General features: G+C 36.7%; 1 protein-coding gene across 1 annotated transcript; it reads left to right on the top strand.

The window, feature by feature from the left end:
- Positions 1–965: 965 nt before the first annotated feature.
- Positions 966–14,563, top strand: LOC149167621 (Transducin/WD40 repeat-like superfamily protein). The gene is made up of 4 exons (XM_089433050.1): positions 966–1,238; positions 3,461–3,642; positions 3,782–3,977; positions 13,507–14,563. Exons 1-4 carry the CDS (start codon positions 1,116–1,118, stop codon positions 14,527–14,529), a joined length of 1,524 nt encoding a protein of 507 aa, XP_089289176.1. The 5' UTR covers positions 966–1,115; the 3' UTR covers positions 14,530–14,563.
- The last annotated feature ends 8,926 nt before the right edge of the window (positions 14,564–23,489 follow it).

Here is a 23,489-nt window from a genome sequence, read left to right as displayed (position 1 = left end):
ATCATACATATCAATAACACTCATTATTAATAATCCCTTGTTCCATGATAACCATACATCATTATTATCTTTATATAAATATAGAAGTAAATATAAAATAAATTTATGATATGAATTAGAAAGTCCAAATAATGATTTATAAGAAGATTTATACATAAATTTATTTTGATATTAAAAAGTTTTCAAGGTCTTTTTTACCAAGAAAATTGGTAGATTTGTGCTTGTCACCGAGGAGACTCGGGATTGAGTTAGTGGGATTTCCGCTACTCCTAAGCCTAACACAACTACCCACAAACTAAGCTAGACAGGTAAGCCGAGTTTTGAACTTGGGTAGGGCCCTGGTATTGGTTGGCAAACGCCTTTCGATGTGATACATCCACTATTTAGCCTAGTCGTATGGACTAAAAAAGCTTCAAGATTAATTTAAAAATGATAATGTTTCCTCTTGAGATGAACAAGTCATTGGCACAATGAGATGTTATCCCCTCCACCTAGTTTCAAATTCCATGGGACATCTTTGGTCCCTTATGATGAGGCTAATGATAAAGCAAAAAGAGTAAGCCCCACCCTCGTATCAAAAGTTACCAATTTACCATAATTAAATATAAAATAAAATAAAAATAATATTTCAAATATCTTATCTCTCAATAAAATAAAAAAAATTATATTTCAAATATCTTATCTCTCATCCATTTTAAAGGAGGTCACTAGGATTAGACTCCATAATGAGGAGTTTACCAATTTACCATCTGAGAAGTAATGGATTTTTAACTAAAATTAAAAAACATATTTAAAAATAAGAATATTTTGTTTTAAAGTAATGAAAATCTGTCAAAATGTTTAAATGCATTAATACACAAATACAAACTTTTAACTCAGTGAAAAAAGAAAAGGAAAGATTCTTTCAAAACAAAGTGGGCTTTAAAATAAAGCGGGGCCGACAGGAAAAAACGAAGTGAAGTTCGTTGGAATACATGCGGGCAACCTACCTGTATAAGTTGTAAAATTTTCGTTCCATTCAATAAGGCAACGATTTTTTGTGAAGGTAACATCCATTTCGTATGACGCTTAGCGTGTACCGTCGAGAGCTCCAAGAGGAATTGAATTGAATTGAGATGGAAGAGAGGTGTAGGCTGGCAATCCGGGAGGCAATTAAGGCACTGAAGAAGCGGCATGCATTGGAGGAAGGTGCCCATGCTCCGGCTCTGTCTGCTCTTTCCAGAGCCTTCCATTCACAGGTATTCCGAAACATACACACAGGTCTGTTGGATTTTGGGTTTTTTTCTTACAGTGTCCGCTAAATTGATGCCACGCATGCCAATTCTTCCTACCCATATCAATTCACATAAGCTCTTAGCAGTTTGAGGAGGGCAATGTTTAGACTTGACGGTAACTGTGTCAAAACACAGGCCCAGAAGAGTAAGCATTAGGTTTCATGGGATGGGGTCGAATCTCTTCTCTGCTTTCTCCCTGACATTGTCCGCTCTCTGCACAGGAGTAGATTCAGGATAACAATTCTATTTTTGGGGTCCGGTGTAAAAGGTCAGAATATGAGGATGCTGTAACATAGCCTATACATGGATTGATTATGAAAATATCCAGGTTAACATGCACATTTATTTCTGGCGTTTTTTAGTGGAACTTTGCTCTACCACTATCAACCTAGGGTTTTAGCATTTGACCTGTAAATAGGAATTTATATGTCGATGTTACAGCGTTGTATTATATTACAAACGTGTAATCATGTTATAACTATCAAGATAAACCATCCCACATGCAGTAATAATTTTTTCTTTTTCTCTTTTACAGAAATAAAGTATGTTATATAAACGACATTTCCTGTGCAAAGTCCTCCGCAATGCTCATTAGGCCACCTTTTATCCCCAAAGATGGGGGGGCCTTTTACTTGGCCAGCTTTGATGCACCAAAGTAAGGGAATTTTACATCTTCTGGATCCCAGATCATTAAAGAGTACCCTTAAATCCAAAATTTTAGGATTACATTAATTTCCCAGGCATGCTTCTACGACCAAATCGGTCAGGAAACTAATAAACGAACTGACCACCAAGTTTGCAATAAAATGCTGACATAACAGTTTGCAACAAAATGCATACATTACAAAACAAGATTGATCAGATATCAGTAATCCTATATGCGATATTACGGGCAGATTCGTTTGGTACTTTTCAAAGATACTGAATCCCATCTCAACTATTCTTCAACATATAATTTAGCCAATGAGTTGCATTAAATTAACGAAAAGTTATGCTGTACAAAAACTCATATATGGGCACTAGGAAGGTTGGTACTTTTCAAAGATACTGAATCCCATCTCAACTATTCTTCAACAGATAATTTAGGCAATGAGTTGCATTAAATTAACGAAAAGTTATGCTGAACAAAAACTCATATATGGGCACTAGGAAGGTTGCCTTCTATTGATGTATCTGAATTATATAAAGCATAAAATTTTGTCTCTTCCAATCTCTTTGAAGATCAATAGATCTATAATGTAGTTGTTCGAGCCAGTCTGTTGTAGTAGGTCCCATCGGGAATTGTCTCCCCTCTTCCTGGAGTTTCCTACATTATAGGCCACATGCTAAAAGCACTTTTAATAAATGCAAAGACTTAGGTATCTAATATCTCTTGAATGTTTTGCATTAGAGCTTTGGAGCAGATCCTGCAGTACATGCTTTGGCATCAGAACAAGTCTGTTGCCATAAACTTTCATATCAATTTGGATTCACAGTGGCAAATGCAAAAGCTGCAGATTATTTTTCTAAATTTCAGATGTGATATAGAGTACGATGGGAGGTTAAGGAGTTGACAAAATAACTTTCCCTGAGCATGCAAGACTGTTCACTGCAGAAAGAGTGTACGTCTCGATAGCCACAATCTCCTAGTTGATTGGGAAAGAATGCATTAATTTGATTTTGTAAACTCTAACTGACCTAGAACGGGGAAATGGGTTTGGGGTTTAGAAACAGTATGGCTTTGTAAACAACACTTTCAAAATTCAAGAAACAGGTAAACAACATATCTATATATAAATATATATGTAGGAAAGAAAATGTGGGTGTACACAGTCCGCATATAGATGTATGGGTAGAAACTTCAAATTTCAAATTTTAATCCAACCAGGTCTTATTTTGGAGAATTGTTTTGTAGTATTTTCTTTACTGGAATCTGTTGTGAAAATTCTGGGGAACATTTGCTAGGCATTTTCCTTTAAGGAGGCTTCTACGTTCTTGAAATTGTCTCTTTTAAATGTTGTGTCCAAATTAGGATATGATGGTTCCTAAGTAAAAGACAAGTAAAAGTCACGCACATAGGAGAATTGTCGAGCTAGAATTGTGCTATTACATCCACTAAAAAAATATATTACTAGGTTTTGTGCAAAAGGCTGATGAATTGAGTTAAAAGATGTCAGATATATTTCTTTTTATGATGTTCCTTGCAGGATGAAGTTTGGAAGGAAAAGTCAGAAAGCTTGGAGCTTGAGCTACAACAGTGCTACAAAGCACAGGCACGGCTTTCTGAACAACTCGTGGAGGAAGTCTCAGAATGTCGGAACCTGAAGGCACAAAACCAAGAGAAAGATTCTTTGATCAATCAGCTTGAGGCAGAACTTCATTCAACCAGGTTCTAGTTATACATGTATTACCTGCTTTTTGTTTCAAGGAGATCTACTACAAGGCTGTTTGTTTTACCTTTTTCCCTAGTATAGTGGTAAGAAAGGATGCATCTACTTTCAAGTTCCTTACATAACATAGTATTGCAGAGAAAGGGCTGAGCAACTAGAAGGACTGTTGGAGAAAAGATCAAGTGCCCTTGATCTTTCTACATCAGAGAACTGTGAACTGCGTAAGCAAGTGGCAGACCTGTCAGCTAAGCTAAGTAGCGTAAATGCAGAAAATACTATGCTGATTGACAGGTGGATGTTGCTTAAGATGCAAGAATCTGAACGTCTTAATGAGGTGAGAGCTTAACCCTTCTGAGAAATCACCTTAAAAAGAAAAGAAAAGAAAAGATGCTGACGAGAACAAGTGTACCACTCATGCAAGTAATGCAAAACTTTATTTTTAAGTTGCTTATAAACATGCTAATTCCATAGTGTTTCTGGGTTTCATATTCGTTTGTTGATCGTTTAAATAATATTTCAATGTTTTGTATTTGTGATTTTTCAATTTATCATACAATCGACTGTCACATTGTATTATACCTGATATGACGTATGACTTCTTTTGGTTGGATGCTATTGACTTCATAGTGGAGTAGCCTTTACAGCAACTGTATCCTTCTTTGCTTTTAACACCCTTAGCAAGGCCTTTGAGTTCATTCTGTAATGATGTGGGGCACTTACAACTTTACATATAGTTTTTGGTGTATCCCAAATACCTTATGATTACAACTGAATCTTGCTCACTTTCTCTAGTAATACCCAAGATATATACCTTACAAGCTGGGAGAGTGAGTACGACAGTTATGTGGTGATTACCTAGATGTTTCTAACCTTAGCATGTTTATGGAAACAACTATTAAATATGCTGAAATAAACTCTTATGGATCACAAATTCAATGCTAAACGTTCAAAACAAAAGAGAGCAAAATGTTCAAATTGAACTCTTATTCTATGACAAGAAAGCAAGGAAATAATAAGAAAATGGCATATCAACCACAATGAGTGATTTAACCTGGAATGAAGAATAACTGGTATCCTCAGATGTATAGGATGAGTGCTATAGCCTCTAACCATTTATACATAATGAATCAATCTGCTACCGTGATAATCCTTTAAATGTTTGACCTGGAGTCCATGTTTGTGGTGGATAACTGGGTAGAAGAGACTAAATTTTTCTAAGCTATTGAAGCTTTCACAAAACCAATGCAAAGAGATAAAATTGCATCAACATTGGGTGGATGCACCTGGAATAAGGATTAACATGCATCCACACATGTATTAGATGGGTACTACAGCCTCTAACCCATTACCTGCATTGAATTAATCTGCTACCATGATAGTTCTCTATAAGGATTTGACCTGGGGTATCCTAGCGTGTGTGCTAAGTTATAAATATTTTGGATGTGGTAAAGTTAGAATTACTCAGAATCATTGAATGGATGGGCTTTAGCCTTTTTCTTACACAGGATTATTCTTGATACTGTCTATGTGAAGAGCATCCTTGTCAGACCTTCATAAAAAGGTATGACAGTACTGTGTTTTACACCCTGAAATGTCTATGTTTATGTATTTTAGACTAATTATTTTCTGCCTGTTGTGTTTGCAAATTTTTTGGATCTCCTAGCATGAGCACAGGAGAATGTGCATCAGCGCGAATGTAGTCAAGTGCAAAAAGTAATTTTGACAAACAACTAGCTATTAGATGATTTATACTCCAGAGACAATTGCGGGGAGAATCTAGACAGCTTCAGGTGGAAATTATTTCAGGGATTCTAGAATTCTCTTAATTCCATGTTACAGGATCTACCTGTTGAGGATCTAGGATCCAAATCTGGATCTGGCTAGATGTCTAGGATCCACTCAAGGCCTTAAAACCCCAACTTTTCCTAAAAAAAAGCTTGCTCCCACTATTTTAAAACATAAATTTATGTTTTCATAGTCGTCTTCATTTCTTAGTCTGTGTTGGGTCCCTATAATACTAGTGATTACCCCATTACTATTGTAGTTATACCCCTTATTTATATTGTTGTGCCCCTATTACCCCCATATTGTTATTTCTGTGCCCCATAGAATCCCTCTATTGTTATTTTTGTGGCTTTATATTATTATTGTTAGGTCGGCTGGATTATATTGTGACTCCTTAGACTCCTATATATAGAAAGGAGGTTTTGTCATTTGTATCATCGAAGAATTGTTCATTTATGTAATGTAAAGGAGGTTGCCCCCTCGAAGAGGCTGAATTCTAAGGCGTTGATCTATCTTTTCTATCTTTTCTTGAGCTGGTTTCATAACATTTGGTATCAGAGCTTTGGATTCTAGGGTTTCGCTGCTCCAAACAGGTCATCGTGGCATTTTCGCTATAACTTTTTTTTCTGTGATGTTTCAGAAGTTGCAAAAAAAACCCATTTGAGAAGAAATCGCGCTGAACCTTGGGTCCGAATTTCAGAGCTTTTCGCGCGATATTTTCGGAGATATGATCTGAGGAAGTTGGTCTTTTTGCAGACTCCTGAATTACATTCAAAACAGGTGACCTGGGGAAAATCGTCATAACTTTCTCTCTGGGGATCGGATTGAAATTTCGTAAGAAGGTACAGAAAGAGGACGGACTGTAGTTTCTTGTGTGTGTCGTTTAGATTCAAAGGTTGAAACAGTGACTCGTGGCACGTCGTACAAGTTCGCTCTACTGAACCAGTCTAAAAGCAAGTCACTGTGGGAGATTTCACATAACTCTTCCTTGGAGAATCCAATTTGGCTCAGACTTGTGGCATTGGAAAGAGGACGTAGAAGGCTACTACAGGTAGCAATTTCAGAACTGGATGATCCGAAATTACAGAGATACATCAGATTCAATATCAGGCTTCTATAAAGTGAAAAAAAGTGTGTAGTTTTTTTTTTAAATTTTTGTGTAAGCTTGGTTTAACGGAATTCAAAGGGCATAGTAAAGCATTATTATCGGTAACTGATGCCCCGAGGAAAGAAAATGCAAACACCTAGTAAGGAACCTGAAAGCTCTAGCATGACTCATGAAGAAGAGGAAGAAATGCTACATGATATATCAAAATTACAAGAACAAGTGCAACAAATGTCACGCTCACAAAAGCTAACAGAAGCTAAGATAAGTGGCGTGGAATCTAAGATAAATGGCGTGGAATCTAAGATAAAGGGCATGGAAGCGAAGATGGAGGATTCGATGGCAGATTTGAAGATAGATTTGAAGACAGACATGGAAGAATTGAAGAAGTTGCTACAAGAAAAAGGTCACTAATGGTGAAAAGGTAGTAAAGGAAACTCATGATGAGAACAAAAGAAATGTTAATCATGATTCTATAGACGCTAATGTTGGATCGAAGAATCACCATATTCCAAAAATCGATATGAGGAAGTTTGATGGCAAGGATCCCGCCACATGGATATTACAGATGGAGCAATTCTTCGATCTCAATAATGTGCAAAACGCACAAAAGGTACGTATGGCAACTGTATATTTGGAACCAAATCAGTTTGTATGGTATCAATGGCTTTGCTCTCGTAAACAATTTATCACTTGGGCAATTTTTACGGAAGAATTGATAGCACATTATGAAGATACAAAAAGCAACACTTTTTTTAGCCAATTGATAAGTCTCAAACAAAAGGGTTCAATAATGGAGCACATTGAGGAGTTCCAAAAATTGAACATAAGGGTAAAAGATATTCCAGAGGAGCATAGGATTGATGTGTTCATAGGGTCTTTAAAGGATAATATCCAACATGATGTTCGCCTTTGGGAACCTGATTCATTAGAGAAGGCATTCAGGTTAGCAAGAAAAATGGAAAGCAAAATTATGGCAACCAGGAAGCATACCACTCACAACTATAAAGACGGAAGTGTTGTTGCCCCTAGTCTTCCACAACCTATAAGGTTGACACCACAACAATTGGAAGAAAAAAGAGCAAAAGGGCTTTGTTACAGTTGTGATAGCAAATACACTAAAGGTCATAAGTGTGCTGAGAAGAAATTATTCTACATAGATTGTGAAGAGGAAGAAGAAAAGGAGCAAGAAAGGTCAAAAGAAGAAGATATACTCCAGGAACAAAGCCTAGATGAAGAACAAATAAATCCGACCATATCTTGTAATGCATTGGCGGGAATTACCACTCCTCAAACCATCAAGATAGAAGGACAAATCAAGAAGAAAAAGGTAATAGTGTTGATTGATTCAGGAAGCACCCACAATTTTATTCATTGTAGGGTAGCAAAAGAATTGAATTGCTTCCTATATCCAGCACCAGAGTGTCAAGTGATGATTGCAAATGGAGGAACAATAAATTGCTCTGGAAAGTGCCATAATATCAAGCTATCCATGGGAGAATATGTATTGACTAGCCCAATGCTTTCCATTCCAATGGGAGGTGCTGATGTTGTACTAGGAGTCCAATGGCTACAATCCTTGGGTACAATAGCTTTTAATTTTCAAGAACTTTTCATCAAATTTTCTATGGAAGGAAAGGAAGTTGAATTAAGGGGTATTGCAGGGAAACCAGGAAAGATAATCAGCTCTAATGGCATGACAAAGCTTCTAAAAAAGGAGCAAAGAGGTGTAATTGCACAATTATGTTCGCTAGATGTTTCCACATTGGAATCATCTATTTCTCCAGATCTCCAAAAAGTCCTGGACAATCATTCCAAGGTATTTGAGACTCCCAAAGGTCTCCCACCTATGCGTGATCATGATCATGCTATTCATCTGATTCCAGGAAGTGTTCCTCCAAACATCAGGCCGTACAGATATCCCTATGTCCAAAAAAGTGAAATTGAACGTATGGTTGCAGAAATGCTAGAGGCTGGTATAATTCAACCAAGTCAAAGTTCTTTCTCAGCTCCAGTAGTATTGGTGCACAAGAAGGATGGATCATGGCGCATGTGTCCGGATTATAGGGAGCTCAACAAGCTCACTATTAAAGATAAGTTCCCCATTCCTGTTATTGATGAATTACTGGATGAATTGCATGGATCAATTTACTTCACCAAGTTGGATCTTCGTTCGGGATATCATCAAATCAGAATGAAGATTGAAGACATTCCGAAAACGACATTTAGAACTCATGAGGGTCATTATGAATTTTTGGTCATGCCTTTTGGCCTTACCAATGCACCTTCAACATTTCAAGGTTTGATGAATTCAATTTTCAAACCATTCCTTAGAAAATTTGTGTTAGTATTTTTTGATGATATACTAATCTACAGCAAGTCTTGGAAGGATCATGTTGAACATGTTGACAGGGTGCTACAACTATTGGAGGAGAAACAATTATATGCAAAAAGATCCAAATGTTTCTTTGGAGTCCAGGAGGTGGAATATTTGGGTCATATTGTATCTCATGAAGGAGTTAAGGTAGACCCTAGCAAAATTAAAGCCATTAAGGAATGGAAAATCCCCACATCCATAAAGCATCTGCGAGGATTTCTTGGGTTGACAGGGTATTATCGCAAGTTTGTTAAGAATTATGGGAGAATAGCAGCACCTCTAACAACATTATTGAAGAAAGATTCATTTTCATGGACTTCGGAAGCAACAAAGGCCTTTGAACATCTTAAAGAGGCAATGTGCCAAGCACCGGTCTTAGCTACACCGGACTTCACAAAAACCTTTATTGTGGAATGTGATGCTTCAGGAAATGGAATTGGTGCTGTTCTAATGCAAGATGAAAGACCCATTGCTTTTGAAAGTCGTCCAATCAAGGGAAAGTTTTTAAGCAAAGCTATTTATGAGAAGGAAATGTTGGCAATACTCCATGCACTTAAGAAATGGCGACCCTACCTAATGGGAAGACACTTCAAGGTAAAAACGGATCATGATAGCCTTAAATACTTTTTAGAACAAAGATTATCCTCTGAAGAGCAACAAAAGTGGGTCACAAAGATGTTGGGTTATGACTTTGAAATCATCTACAAAAAAGGGAAGCAAAATGTGGTGGCAGATGCACTCTCAAGAAAGGATGAGGATGTGGAAGCATTGTTGTGTGCCATTTCTATTATCCAACCAGATTGGATAAACGAAGCAAGGGAGGAATGGAAGAATGACGAAGAAGTGTGGGCACTTATTCGAAAGCTACAACAAGATTCCAGTACTTCTGATACATTTAGCTGGCAAAATGATTCGTTATGGTACAAAGATCGCTTATACCTCTGTAAGAATTCCCAGCTAAAACAAAAGATTCTTATGGAATTGCACACTTCTCCCTTAGGAGGGCACTCAGGATTTTTAAAAACTTACCACAGGGTTAAGAAGGAATTTTTTTGGGATGGCCTTAAATCAGATATTCAAAAGTTTGTGGCGGAATGTTTGGTTTGCCAGCAAAATAAAGTTGAAACAATTAAGACACCGGGTCTATTACAACCTTTATCCATTCCAAGCCAACGTTGGGAGGAGGTTTCAATGGATTTTATCACAGGTTTACCCAAGTCTGAGGGAAAGAGTGTCATCATGGTGGTAGTTGACAGACTTACCAAGTATGCACACTTTTGTGCATTATCACATCCATTTAAAGCCAGTACAGTTTCTACTGCATTTATGGAAACAGTTCAAAAGCTACATGGAAACCCAAAGATTATTGTAAGTGACAGAGATCCCATTTTCACTGGAAATTTTTGGACAGAATTATTTTCTTGTCTTGGTACTCAGTTAGCTCATAGCTCATCTTATCATCCTCAATCTGATGGGCAAACTGAGATAGTAAACAAATGTTTGGAAGGATATCTTCGTTGCTTTGTATCTGATAAACAGACACAATGGGTCAAATGGTTGCCTCTGGCTGAATGGTGGTATAACACTTCCTTCCATACAGCAACAAAAATGACCCCATTTATGGCACTTTATGGGTATCAACCACCATCCATCACATCATATTTAAGAGAAAATTCTAAGGTTCAGGCAGTGGAACATCACATCGAACATCAACAACAAGTCCTCCAACTCTTAAAGGATAACCTCGTGTTGGCACAAAATAGAATGAAACAACAGGCAGATCAACATCGCAGTGAAAGAAGTTTTGATGTAGGTGATTGGGTATTCCTACGGCTACAACCATATAAGCAAATGTCCCTAAAGCAAGCTAAGAAGGATAATAAATTATCACCAAAGTATTATGGTCCATACAAGGTGTTGCAAAAGATTGGTACTATGGCATACAAATTGGAGCTTCCTGCAGCTTCTCGATTGCACCCAGTTTTCCATGTTTCATGTTTAAAGAAGGTTATAGGTGACAAGCTCCCAATTCAAACAATATTGCCAGAACTTGACGAGGAAGGAAAAATTATATTGGAACCGGAAGCAGTCACAGAAACAAGAACTCGACAGCTACGAAATCGATCAATTTCAGAGTATCTTATCAAGTGGAAGAACTTATCCGCTGAAGATTCCACATGGGAGGATGAGAATTTTATTCAGAAGTATCCAGAACTACTCAAGCGTTGAGGACAACACTTTTTTGAAGGAGAGGGGCATGTTGGGTCCCTATAATACTAGTGATTACCCCATTACTATTGTAGTTATACCCCTTATTTATATTTTTGTGCCCTTATTACCCCCATATTGTTATTTCTGTGCCCCATAGAATCCCTCTATTGTTATTTTTGTGGCTTTATATTATTATTGTTAGGTCGGCTGGATTATATTGTGACTCCTTAGACTCCTATATATAGAAAGGAGGTTTTGTCATTTGTATCATCGAAGAATTGTTCATTTATGTAATGTAAAAGAGGTTGCCCCCTCGAAGAGGCTGAATTCTAAGGCGTTGATCTATCTTTTCTATCTTTTCTTGAGCTGGTTTCATAACAGTCTGTAAGAGTGATTTGGAGTGAAATATCTTTGGAGATCTGAATTTTCCAGTGTTCCAGGGGAATGTGTTCCCCACGTTTCCCACCCTATTGGGATAGGGGGATGCTGAGGGAAATGTTTCCTCACATCCCCCTTTTGTGGAAACTGAGGGAAATGCAGGGGGAAATGTTTCCCCAGAAGGTGTGCTTAAAAGCGGATTTCTGGGCACCCCCCTTAAAAGGGGATGTCTGGATGCCCCCCTGGATTTTTCCAAAAAACAGTAATTTATGAGTGGGGAAACCTAATATTAATTGTTTTAGGATGTTTGAGAGTGGTTCCAACTTCATTGGATTGCAAATGGAAAAAGTAGAATTTCAGATCCCACACAAAATCCAATAGACTTAGAAGTCTTGATTTCAGGATTGGGGGGATTGCAATGTTTTGATTGGATTTTATCATGTGTGAGGGTATGGAACTAGCATTTAATCAAGGGCACTAAGCTTTGTATGTACCTTGATGTTGGTGGCATTGATTGTTGAACTCCTCTGTCATGACCATAGTAAAAATGTACCCATCACTCAAACAAAACCTCAAATTGATATGTTCAGCTTTTTCTATCTTATTTTAATGCTTAGAGGGTGTGTTGATGATAAGGAACCCAATAAAGGCAATGATTTTGATGATATGTATGTGTCTTTTGTATTGTGAATTTTTTGGACTATAAGGCCCATCTAGAGCCTCTTTGTTGATATATTTTTGGTTCAAAGATGGATTGCACTCAGTGCTATTTTGGTTATATCTATGTTGCACGAAACTTCAAAGAGCCCGGCGTTTTCCTATTAAATTGTCATCTATGGATCTTATTCCCTTTTTTCTTGCAAGCTAATGTGTTATTCACTTATTTATTTATACATATATTTTTATATATACATATATGACGTTTCGGCCGATGTTTCCATTTTTGGGAGGTGAAATTTCTGAATGTACCCGTTTCATAAACTCCGAAACGTTTTGGCATTTCATGCAACTTAGCTATGCACCTTTACTTGCTGTATATATGAGAAAATTTGCATATGTGTATAATGGTTTGGATTCATATGGATGCACATGAATTGCTTTTTCTTGTAACCAAAATTTGAATACTTATTTATTTTTTGGTTGACTGGTTTTTTGGTCCTGTTTTATTTTTATTTTTTTCCTTCTTTTTTATTAATTAATTTTACTTAGTTTAATTTTTATGTTTTATCTGGTTCCCATATTTGTGGTTGACCGGTTCAATGACTTGTCCGGTTCCAATAACATTGGTTCATTGTTCATTTTCAGTTTTAACTTTTGAGTCTTGACTTTAGATATTGATGACCTCAGACAGTCTTTGATTGAGTTTTAGTAATTTCAATTTACTATTCCAGTGTTCAGATTTTAGTATCTACTATTTTGCTTGGTACTATTTCTATTTCATTGAATCATTTATGATGCATGAACTATTCAGACTTCATCATTACTGGACTATTCAAGCTTATGAGAAATTGGTCATTAGTGAATGACACTCATGGAAGATGGGTGATAGTGAATGACTTGAGCATTAAATACCCCATGTAGTTATTCAGGGTCACTTGTTCTATGCTAATTCCAGGAAAGATCAGTGCAATCTTAATTGTGACAAATTCAGCAAGATATTGTTAAAATACAAAGGGACTTAAGCTAGTATTTTTCTCAACAAATAAAAGGAGAAACTTGATGGTTGGATTCTATTTTTCTCAACAAATAAAAGGAGAAACTTGATGGTTGGATTCTATGGCCCACAATTATCATTAACTTGTTACTGAAGGTTGACCAGTGTGTTATGTTCAGGTTAATGTAATGCAATGTATGAAGATGTGATAGATCGTTTTAAAAAATACAAAAGGGACTTAGAGCTAGTAGTTTTCTGAACAAATAAAAGGAGTGAAACTTGATGATTGGAGCCTATGGTCCATAATTATCATTAACTTGTTACTGAAGGTTGACCTGTGGTGTTATGTTCAGGCTAATGCAATGTATGAAGATATGATGGATCGTTTTAAAGCTAGCAGGATAGAAGAATCAGCACGGAAGCTGGTGGATGGTGTAGTGAGACAAAGTGAGTCAGGACTTGAGAACTACGTGGAATCAAGTATTCCATCTACTGTAAGACATACAATCCATGCCCATGAAGGTGGCTGCTTTTCTTTACTCTTTGAACACAACAATGATCGGATAATCTCTGGTGGACAAGACATGCTTGTGAAGATTTGGGATAGTAACTACGGCACCTTGATAGGTACATTAAATGGTTCCCTAGGCTCTGTTCAGGACATTGCTGTTTCTGGTGATAATAAATTTGTTATTGGAGCTAGCAGCGATAAAAAGTTGTATCTCTGGGATTTGCAGTCTAGTCGAATTCGTCATACTTTAACAGGACATGCAGATAAAGTTTGTGCTACGGATATTAGCAAATTGTCAAATAGGCAAGCTGTGAGTGCTGCTTATGACAGAACTATCAAGATTTGGGATCTTAACAAAGGGTATGTGGTGAACACCATTTGCTGCCACAGCATCTGCAATGCTGTGTCTTTCACTGCAGATGGGCAACACATATACTCGGGACATACAGATGGAAATCTCCGCTGCTGGGACACACGGACTGGAAGATCAGTTAATGAAGTAGCTGCTCATTCCTCCAGTATAACCTCAATTTCTTTGTCACGCAATGGCAATGTTATTCTCACAAGTGGCAGGGACAACTTGCATAATCTGTTTGACGTGCGTTCATTGGAAGTCTGTGCAACTTTTAGAGCACAAGGTCATAAAGTAGCCAGTAATTGGAGTCGTTCATGTATAAGTGCTGATGAGAACTATGTTACAGCAGGTTCTGCAGATGGCACAGTATATATTTGGTCCCGGAGTTCAGCTGCTCCTGTTAGTACCATGAAGGGACACCTTGCTCCTGTGATTTCATGTGCATGGAGTAACCTTGGGAAGCCACTGGCTTCTGTTGATAAGAATGGATATCTGCATATATGGTCCTAGTTGGATATATAATGCAATTGTCATTTGGCTTTCAAGCTATGTCACCTTGAATGGGGAAACTGGTATGAAGTTTGGATACAACACTTCCAAAATGAAAGGGCTTGGAGAAATGACACATGTATGTTTGTAAAATTTATTAAATATTTGTTGAATGTATCAATAATCATCATTACATTTTTTATTCTTAAGAGTGTATTAAATGTATTAACTATAAAATACATCTAATAATGAACAAATAACTTAGTGAAGACATTATTATTATTATTATTATTTTAATCAAAACCTTGAAAATTATATTATTTAAAGCTGTAGGTGAGCTAATGGCAAGATTACATTACAGTTCAGAATGCAGATCCAAAACTTTTCAACAAAAAGCAGAGTCATATACATGCCAAGTGTATATCTTCAGGCAAAATTTCCTAGTGTTTCTTATTGCTATAAAATCTGTAATACATGCCTAGAATCTTAATCACCTTAAAAAATGTGCAGCCTCTTCCAGGCCTACATTTGATGGGACAGAGTCCTGCTCCACTATATCTGTAACGTCAACCTGTTAGTGCATGGTGCCCCTTTCCTCTAGCTGCCCAGGTTGAGTTCAGTGATGACCTTTGATTGGAAGCCCTTGACTATTCTCCCTTGCTTAAATTTAGACCCATGTTTTTGAGCATGTTACGTTTTGCTTCTAGAACAACTATTTTTTGCTTCTGTTCAACTAGAGTTTCCCATAATATATGCAAACTAAGGGGTGGCCTAATGTTGATCATCGTGCACCTTTGAAGGGAGTGAAAAAATGGATGCTCTGTTGCAACTTGCATTGAATTGATGACTCATGATTTTGGAGATTTCTTGTAACTCTCTGTAGTCCATCAGGACAATGTGGGTACCAGAATATGAGGCCACACATTAGAGATCAGTAACAAGAAGAACTAGAGCCCAACAGTACCTGTGAACTAGAGAGATCAAGGAAGCATTTCAGGATATGTCAAAAAGCCATACAGGAGACTTTCCATGCTGTTTGAGGTAGAATCCTCAAAAACAGAGATACAAACCACTCCATGAAGACCAAAACATAAAACAGACAAAGAAAATATTCAAGAGCTCTCTTGTGCTAATATATCTTAGAGACAATGGCCTTTCTGGGTTCCTGAGTTGAAAATTGTTCAAACCATAGAGACATTATTTACAAAAAAACTTACTAAACAGCAATCATGTTGCAGAACTGGGTTTCTAAGTTCCCAGAGGTAAAACCCATGTGAGTTCAAATTTGTTGTCGCCATGAATCTTAACTTCTAATGACATACACAAGTCTCGTCACATTACTAGCCTTGCTTTGAGGTTGAGGTTGTTGTTGTATGATACATGGAGAACGAAAGCCTTGTTGCATGCCTTTGTACTCGTTAATAAACCATTAACGAAGGAAAGGGTTGGTAGCTTGTGATGCCATTAATAAACCATTAACCAATTTTAGAGTTGATGCCAACTTGATCATTATTTTCCCTCCGAACATGATAAAATGTAGTTTTATTAAATTTATCGACCTCTTGTTAATATTGATGCTAAATTGTTGTCCAAAGAAAGGATTTTAGGTTCATTTGGTCTCACCACAATCAACAATGGAATTCGAGAATTGTTAACTATGCACAGGCCTTGGTTCATTTGGTCTCACCAGAGTCAACAATTGAAATCGAGAATTGTTAACTATGCAAGGTTAACTGCCCTTGTGTTCTTCACAGTTTCACAAACAATGAACCTGTTGATTGGATCACAAATTAAAACACGACAAAACTACATTTTCCTGCTCTAAAAATGCAGGGAAATGCTTGGGAAGCATTTTCTTGTACAGGGAAGCATCTCATAAATGTGAAAGATAGATTTACATAGAAAATTAAAGGGTGCAGTATGATTCAACGATTACTAGCATAATCAAGCAAACAAGAAATATTAAAACATATAACTTTCCATCATCAAGGCAGGAAGAAGTATTGCAAATATATAACGTTCCATCAACATTGACCTGTAGGAAGACATGTTGAGTGCATCGAGATTTACATATTTTTGCAGTTTGAGTAGATCAAACCTACTAGCTGCCAACATTTGCCTAAAATGTCTCGGCTTCTATATTACTGTATAGGACTGCAAATTTACTCCAAATATGGTGACTGTATATTGGTGATAGACCAATCTTGTAGATTCGGCCTTGGGTCCTTTTCTATGTACAGGTTTTCGGCTCCTTTTGTAGATGATAGAGGCTTCAATTCAAACCTTCCAAACACACTTATGCTCAGAACTTTGAGGGAGTCTCGACTCCTTGTAGCTTCAGGATAGGCCTACCTATTAGGCCTACAATGCATCAAACATACTTTGACTTGGTTTATCAACAAGCTATCCTTTTGCTGGCTATCAAGGCTTCACAAGATAAATTCGTTAATCCACAAAAGCGCACAGGATATTGAGACTTCGGATCTCTGAGGTGGCACAGAGACTTCAGACTCCTTTAATAGTGATTTCAGACCTTATAGATTATGCCCAGAACTACGCTTTCTTCTTCAGGATGCTAGGCCTTCTACTCTCCGAAAAGTGAAAACCTTCACTCTTAATGCTCAGATCTGCGGCCTTAGTCACTGTGATAAGGGCTTACAAATATGACCAAAAATGTCTTTTTCTTTCTTCTAGGAGCTCGGTCCTAGAGATCTGATTTCTTCTTAATGTCTTGAAGCCTTGTATTACTTGCTTGACCTTCCAGCTGCCCTTATGCCAATAAACCAAGCTCTGATACCATATTGAAAAATCTAGGTCAGTATATAATTTGATTTTCCTAAAGTTGATTTGTTTTATACTTTTGACAAGTTCTTGTGATTATATTAGTTTTTCATCATTATGATTTTGTTCTTTTTCATCGTCAAGATAAATGCCAAACAAGAAGATCACAAAGACCCCAGAAATAGGCTCCAAGAGAGGGCAAAACCACTATGAAGGGGAAAACCCAGTCAAACTCTTCCTTTAGTGGAATCAAATCAAGTTGAGACAATCCTACACCCTTGACTTAGACCTCTCTCCATCCATCAAGTCAACCTTTGAAGTAGATAAGTCATCTTCTGGTTCATTCACTTTTCACAAGTCATCAAACAACTCTCCAATAATATGGGTGCACAAGGGTCTCGACCCTTTCTGTCATCTTCTATCGTTGGCTTCTGCAGTCATACTAGAAATTTTTTTCGGTCTTGTCATTATAATAGCAAACTTTGGCACTGTAATATCTTTAGCATACTTCTTTCATTCTCTTTCATAAGTAGCTTTTCCTTTCTGCCTCTATGAACTTCCTTTCTCAAGATAAATTTCAGATCGAATAGATGATTGTTGGTCTTGTTTTTTACAAGGTCAAATGCTCCTTTATATACAGTCTTCTTGCAAGCTGGACGTGTCCCTTTATGAGGCTGACTACACTCTTGAGGAGGGTGACTTGATATGAGGCTAGGCTGACTTGATGGAGGTGAAACAAGACCTAATTTTTGACATAAAAATATTTTCTTCCTTTATCATAATGAGCCCAAGAAGGGTCTTTTACATAATGATTTTGACTTTGACTTAGTACAAAAATCCTAGAGCACATAATGGGTGCTTTGACTTATTGACCAATGACTCGAGCAACACAATGGGTGCTTTGACATATTGACCAATGGCTCAAGCATGAAACCCATGCTTTAATAAGTCAATTTTCTTTTACAATATTTTTCTTTCTTTCTTTTGACAAATACAATTATGAAGACCGACACTAGTTACATTCTTCAATAATAACCACTTGTAAATCTAGTGTGGTTAAATCTTTGATACATTTTGCATCAACAAAACCGTTGATAGCATATTTTGCATCAACAAATCTTCACGAGGGCCATGTCATCCTTGATAGCATATTGCATAATACGAAGAGCCACAAAGATTTGAATAACTTACATAATTTTACACTTACAAGAGTAAGAACCTTGATTAGTTTACATTCTTGCATGTACACATTTTCTTTAATTTTGCTAGAGTTCCCTATTTTCCCGATATCTTTCCATTATCCAGAATAAAATGTGTAGTGCCAAGATTTTTCATATCAACTTCAGAAGACGACTAAGATTTGACATCCTTGATGATTTTCGTGTTGTTTCCCATCAACAATATATTATCAACATACAAGACCACATAAATAAAATGATCACAAATTAGCTTGGACTTATACACAGTGATTAAGGTTGCTTCCTTAGGAACCAAGTTCCAATATATAAATATCAAACTTTTGATACCATATTGTTGGAGATTGTTTTAGTCAATTAGAGACATCTTTATCTTGAAAAACAATGTGTTCTTTCCTTGAATGGCAAAACCTTCATGCTGAATCAAGAGATTTCTTCTTCATGATCTTAATGTAGGAATGCTATTTTCATATCCATTTGCTCTCCTTCAATGTAAAAAAGCGACGACAATAGAAAATTAAATTTAGTAGAAGTTAATTTAGCAACATGTGATTCCAATTTATGAAGGGAATGAAAAGTAATATAGACTTAAATCCAAAAACACAGTACAAAAAAATTTAACTTCAATTAATAAGTGAAAAACGTTGAAACTATATACATGTAGAATAAGAATAAACTAACTCGAACAAGGGTAGCTTATCTTTGAGAAAATATGTGACAACTACACACCATGAATTGAGTTACAATGACGCTTTGAGGCCTTTTTTATCATGAAGAAATAATAAGAAACCCTAAACATCCAAAACCATAACCCTATGAAATGAAGCACCAAATACTTATGGGCCTCGATGGGGTAAGTTGGAATGTCAACATCTTGGGGTTGTAACTTTGGCATACAATCTTCGTTTGGTGTGCACAATATCCCGTTGGAAAGGTCTATCTGAGGAGTTCAAATTCCAACTGTAAAAAACAATCTAAGATGACCATCGATCCATTTACCCCAAAAAATAGAAAACCGCTCAAATAGGAAAATTGTGCTGTGAGCCAGTGGAATAAGTGGGTGGCCACCAATATCCACTTGGATTAATAGGGGAAAAATAATATGACCAAAATCAATTCCCTCCACCTTGAAATATCTATTTGTTACCACATTTGAACATTTAGCATAATTTCTGACACTTTATTGACGACAATCCAATGACCACATGATGAAATTTTGATGAAGCTAATCAACACATTTCATTGGGGTAGTTTCACTGAATTTGAGATGTGGAAATCCTGTGATCATTCTTTTGATGAATAATAACTACCATAGGGCAGCTAGGGAGACTTAAATTCCCCAAACTTTTATCAAAATAGGTTGTCACTCTTGCGACAACCCATCGTGTGTGTGATGCCCTTTATTTCCATGTGGCATGTATATAGAGGTTTGATATCTCGGGTTTTGTCACACAACTGACACATATAGTGATGTTATCTTACATTATTCGTCGAAGTAGTAATGTTGGTATGCAAAGTTTGTTGAATGTGGGTGTTGGAGTGACAATGAACTGGGGGCATTTTTAGTTCAACCCAGCAATGGTTTTGTGTTAGATGATAGCCTATCCTTTGGTGTTCCGATGAGTTGAGATAATTAAAAAAATAATAATAAAAAAATAAAATTAATTATCCCCCTTATTTTCCCTAGGTTCCCTTAAGGAAAATAAGGAGGTTCCCAAATATTTAGCTTTCACACTTCATTTCAAGTCCCCAAATTAGGGCCACCGCTAGACTCATCTCTTCAAGAGATTTTGAATGGTATCAACTTTGTTCACCTTTGATTTCTAGGCACAAAATTGTGCCCTTATGTAACTCTCTCAATATTTTTTGACCATACAACCTAAATGGATGCCATAAGGCTTCCACCAATGCACACCCATAGGCACAAAAATGCATGCCCAAGACATAAAATGCACTCCAAACACATGCTAGAAATGTGCAAACAAACTTTAAGAAAATTCCTACGAGCATTACCATGCCCACAATATACACGCCTAACATACTAAATGCATGCTACAAATATTCCAGTGATGCATGACCATAAGCACAAAAATGCATGTGGATAGGCACAAATATGCACACCCAAAGCACAAAATGCATGACTAACCTTTAAGAAAATGCCCGCTGGGATTACCATGCTCACAATATGCATACCTAGCATACTAAATGTATGCCATAAGGCTTCCACCAATTCACATCCATAGGCACAAAAGAGCATGTCCAAAGCACAAAATGCATGCTCAACCCTTGAGAAAATGCCCACTAGGATTAAGAAGAATGCAAGATCAACACTTAAAAATATGGTCACTGGGCATACTATGAAATGCACATGCAACACTTAAGGGAAATTCCTACTAGCATCATTGGACTTAGCTCTTTGTTGATCTGTAGGACTGTTCAAAGCCTTAGAGACAACATTTTAAGGAATAATATTTATGCATTTTTAGAGAGGTGGGACTCTTAATATTACTCATTAAATACACAAATAAATATATGCCTGAGATAAGACCAAGGTTGCTCAAAATAAAGACATAAAGAGAGACATTCCACATTCCACATTTGCAAAAAATGACTATAATTCATATGCATACTCAACACATAAAATTTTCACATATTATAGAATTTTTTTTTTATACAAATGCCTACTGTTATATTAGCATATAAAGTTTCAGAAACCACTTCACCTTTCCAAAGGTCTCACAACCAAAACATATTGACAAATGTTGTGCTCAAGGGATATGAAAACATTCTATTATCATTGTTAACAACCATCACAGGTAATAGGGGCAAGACCTTTCTCTTTACATGTCTAAATCTTCTCTAAAATTGTAACCTATTTATACATATTTTCTACTACACTGTAATGTGGTTTTACATGTTGTTTGTTCAATATTGGTAGCATAATTTCAACCTAATCATTTATCTAACCATGCTTGCATCATTATATAATATCAATGCTTTAATAAATAACAACTTTATTGTGTTAATGAAATTAATGAGGTAGGAGCTAGTATAACCACATCACATATAGGCCAATCATTATTTGCATTTCCATTGCAAAGACATGCACAAATAATTAGAGAATAAAAGGTTATTGCTGAATAATAATTAAAAAATAAACAAACATATCAACATGTATGATACAGCCCCAAGGGATAGCTCAAATGGTCGAGTTCCCGTTGCTAAAGCACTTTCCTAGTTTGGGAGGTCACGGGGTCAAATCTCCTCGACGCCCTCGGGGTTAGGCCTGTTAAGATTGGCCGATGGGCAGATCCCTTCGGGTGGATCTGCCCCGATATTTTCCAGTGGATGTAGCGGCCACTCAGTGACCGTGAACCACAACTTAAAAAAAAAAATCAACATGTATGATACTTTAGATAACTAAAGTAGAATATCTAAATGAGATTCTCTTTGTTAGACACCTAATCCTCAAATATTGGGTGAATAAATTGTATATATGTAAATAAAGGAAAATGAATAGTTAGTGTAGGAAGTGACCATAGTGGGAGATGAATCCCAAAGGTCACACCTACATGTTACATAATTTTTTTCACATTATTGCAAATCATCAATTTAGGGTTTATTCCTTGGCTTGATATGGTATAAGAGCCACAGGTCTCAAACTTAAGTTTTTATGCCCTCTCCTTGTAAATCCCTAACGATTCCTTACCCAGGTTGTAGCTTGTCTATCTTTCTATTGCCACTATTGAGTTTTCCCTAACGCTCGACTATGTTCCAACTTGTCAAAAACCTTAATGCTATTTGCTGAGCTATTCCTCTTGTCTCGTCAGTCCTAATTTAGTCTTGTCCTTGTATGTTAATAACTATCTCGAAAAGTAGAGGCTATCACTAAAGGCAACCGTTCCATCTATTTCTGCAATAGTATATCAATGATCTATGTTTTCTCACTCTGATTTTTTTGAGCAAGTCTATCATGCCTTTAGGCACATAGAACATGTTTCTGGCTTTACCATTCTCCAAATGCCTCTCTCATCGCAAGCTAATTGAGTCCTTGTAGTATAGAGATCAAGACTCCAATTGGTTTATGTTATCATTATTAAAGAGCCTAGGGATAGGTTTCAAGATGACACTTTAGTTGTTCGTGGTCAAGTGTTCATTTTTTTTAATCCTAGAATCTCATTGTATCCTTTGATTGAGAGATTGCTAGCTCAATCAATTGTTATCACAATGTCATATTTTTACTAAAATGCAGCGTCCTTCCCTTATTGCACCAATTGTCACAAAGATCAAAGATTAGGGCAGAAAACCCTAACCCTACATGAGTCAGGGATGTTCAGACTACAAGTCATTTGTTACCTTTGATATAACATCTTCACAATACACCCAATGCTCCATAGTAGACTTGTGCATATTGATATTGGTGAGTGGAAGTAAGTTGTGATAATGTCAACATCTATGTATTCACTCATGTAGATAAAGACCAACGTAAAGGGGTAGTGTATATATATATATATATATTACAATGTCAACCATATCGCCTTCTCAGTGGCTTGTTTATATCAATATGGTAAAGGATGAATCGATTTTTATGTATATAAAGCAACATTGAGATACCAAGAGATGTTGTCTCTGTCCATTTGTCTATTTGTTGACACTAAGGTTGTCTATTTTTTTTGGTGGTGGTAGGATCATTGGAATTTGATCAATGTTCATCCTTGGGTTTTGATTACATTGTTAACTCCAAACTTAACCTCTCCATTGTGGTAAAGTGAGTATATAAAGGATTTTATATTTGTCAAAGATGCATTCCTTCATCTCCATTGTTGGCGTGGTGCTGAATAACAAGGATAAATACAAACAATGGGCTACAAATATCAAGCATACCCTCATTTTTAATGACTTATGGAAAGGTATTTGTGAAGGAGAGGATGAAAATGCACCTACCAAGCCCACATTAGATAAAGACCTAGCCATTTGGGAGGACAAGGAACAAATCTTACACCT

This window comes from Pinus tabuliformis, chromosome 5_1, assembly GCF_031772625.1.
Source record: "Pinus tabuliformis cultivar Carrire ecotype Pingquan chromosome 5_1, CPIR1, whole genome shotgun sequence".
Classification (NCBI taxonomy): Eukaryota; Viridiplantae; Streptophyta; class Pinopsida; order Pinales; family Pinaceae; genus Pinus; species Pinus tabuliformis.
Note: the sequence above shows the minus strand (reverse complement) of the source record. Positions and strands in the feature narration are given on the sequence as shown.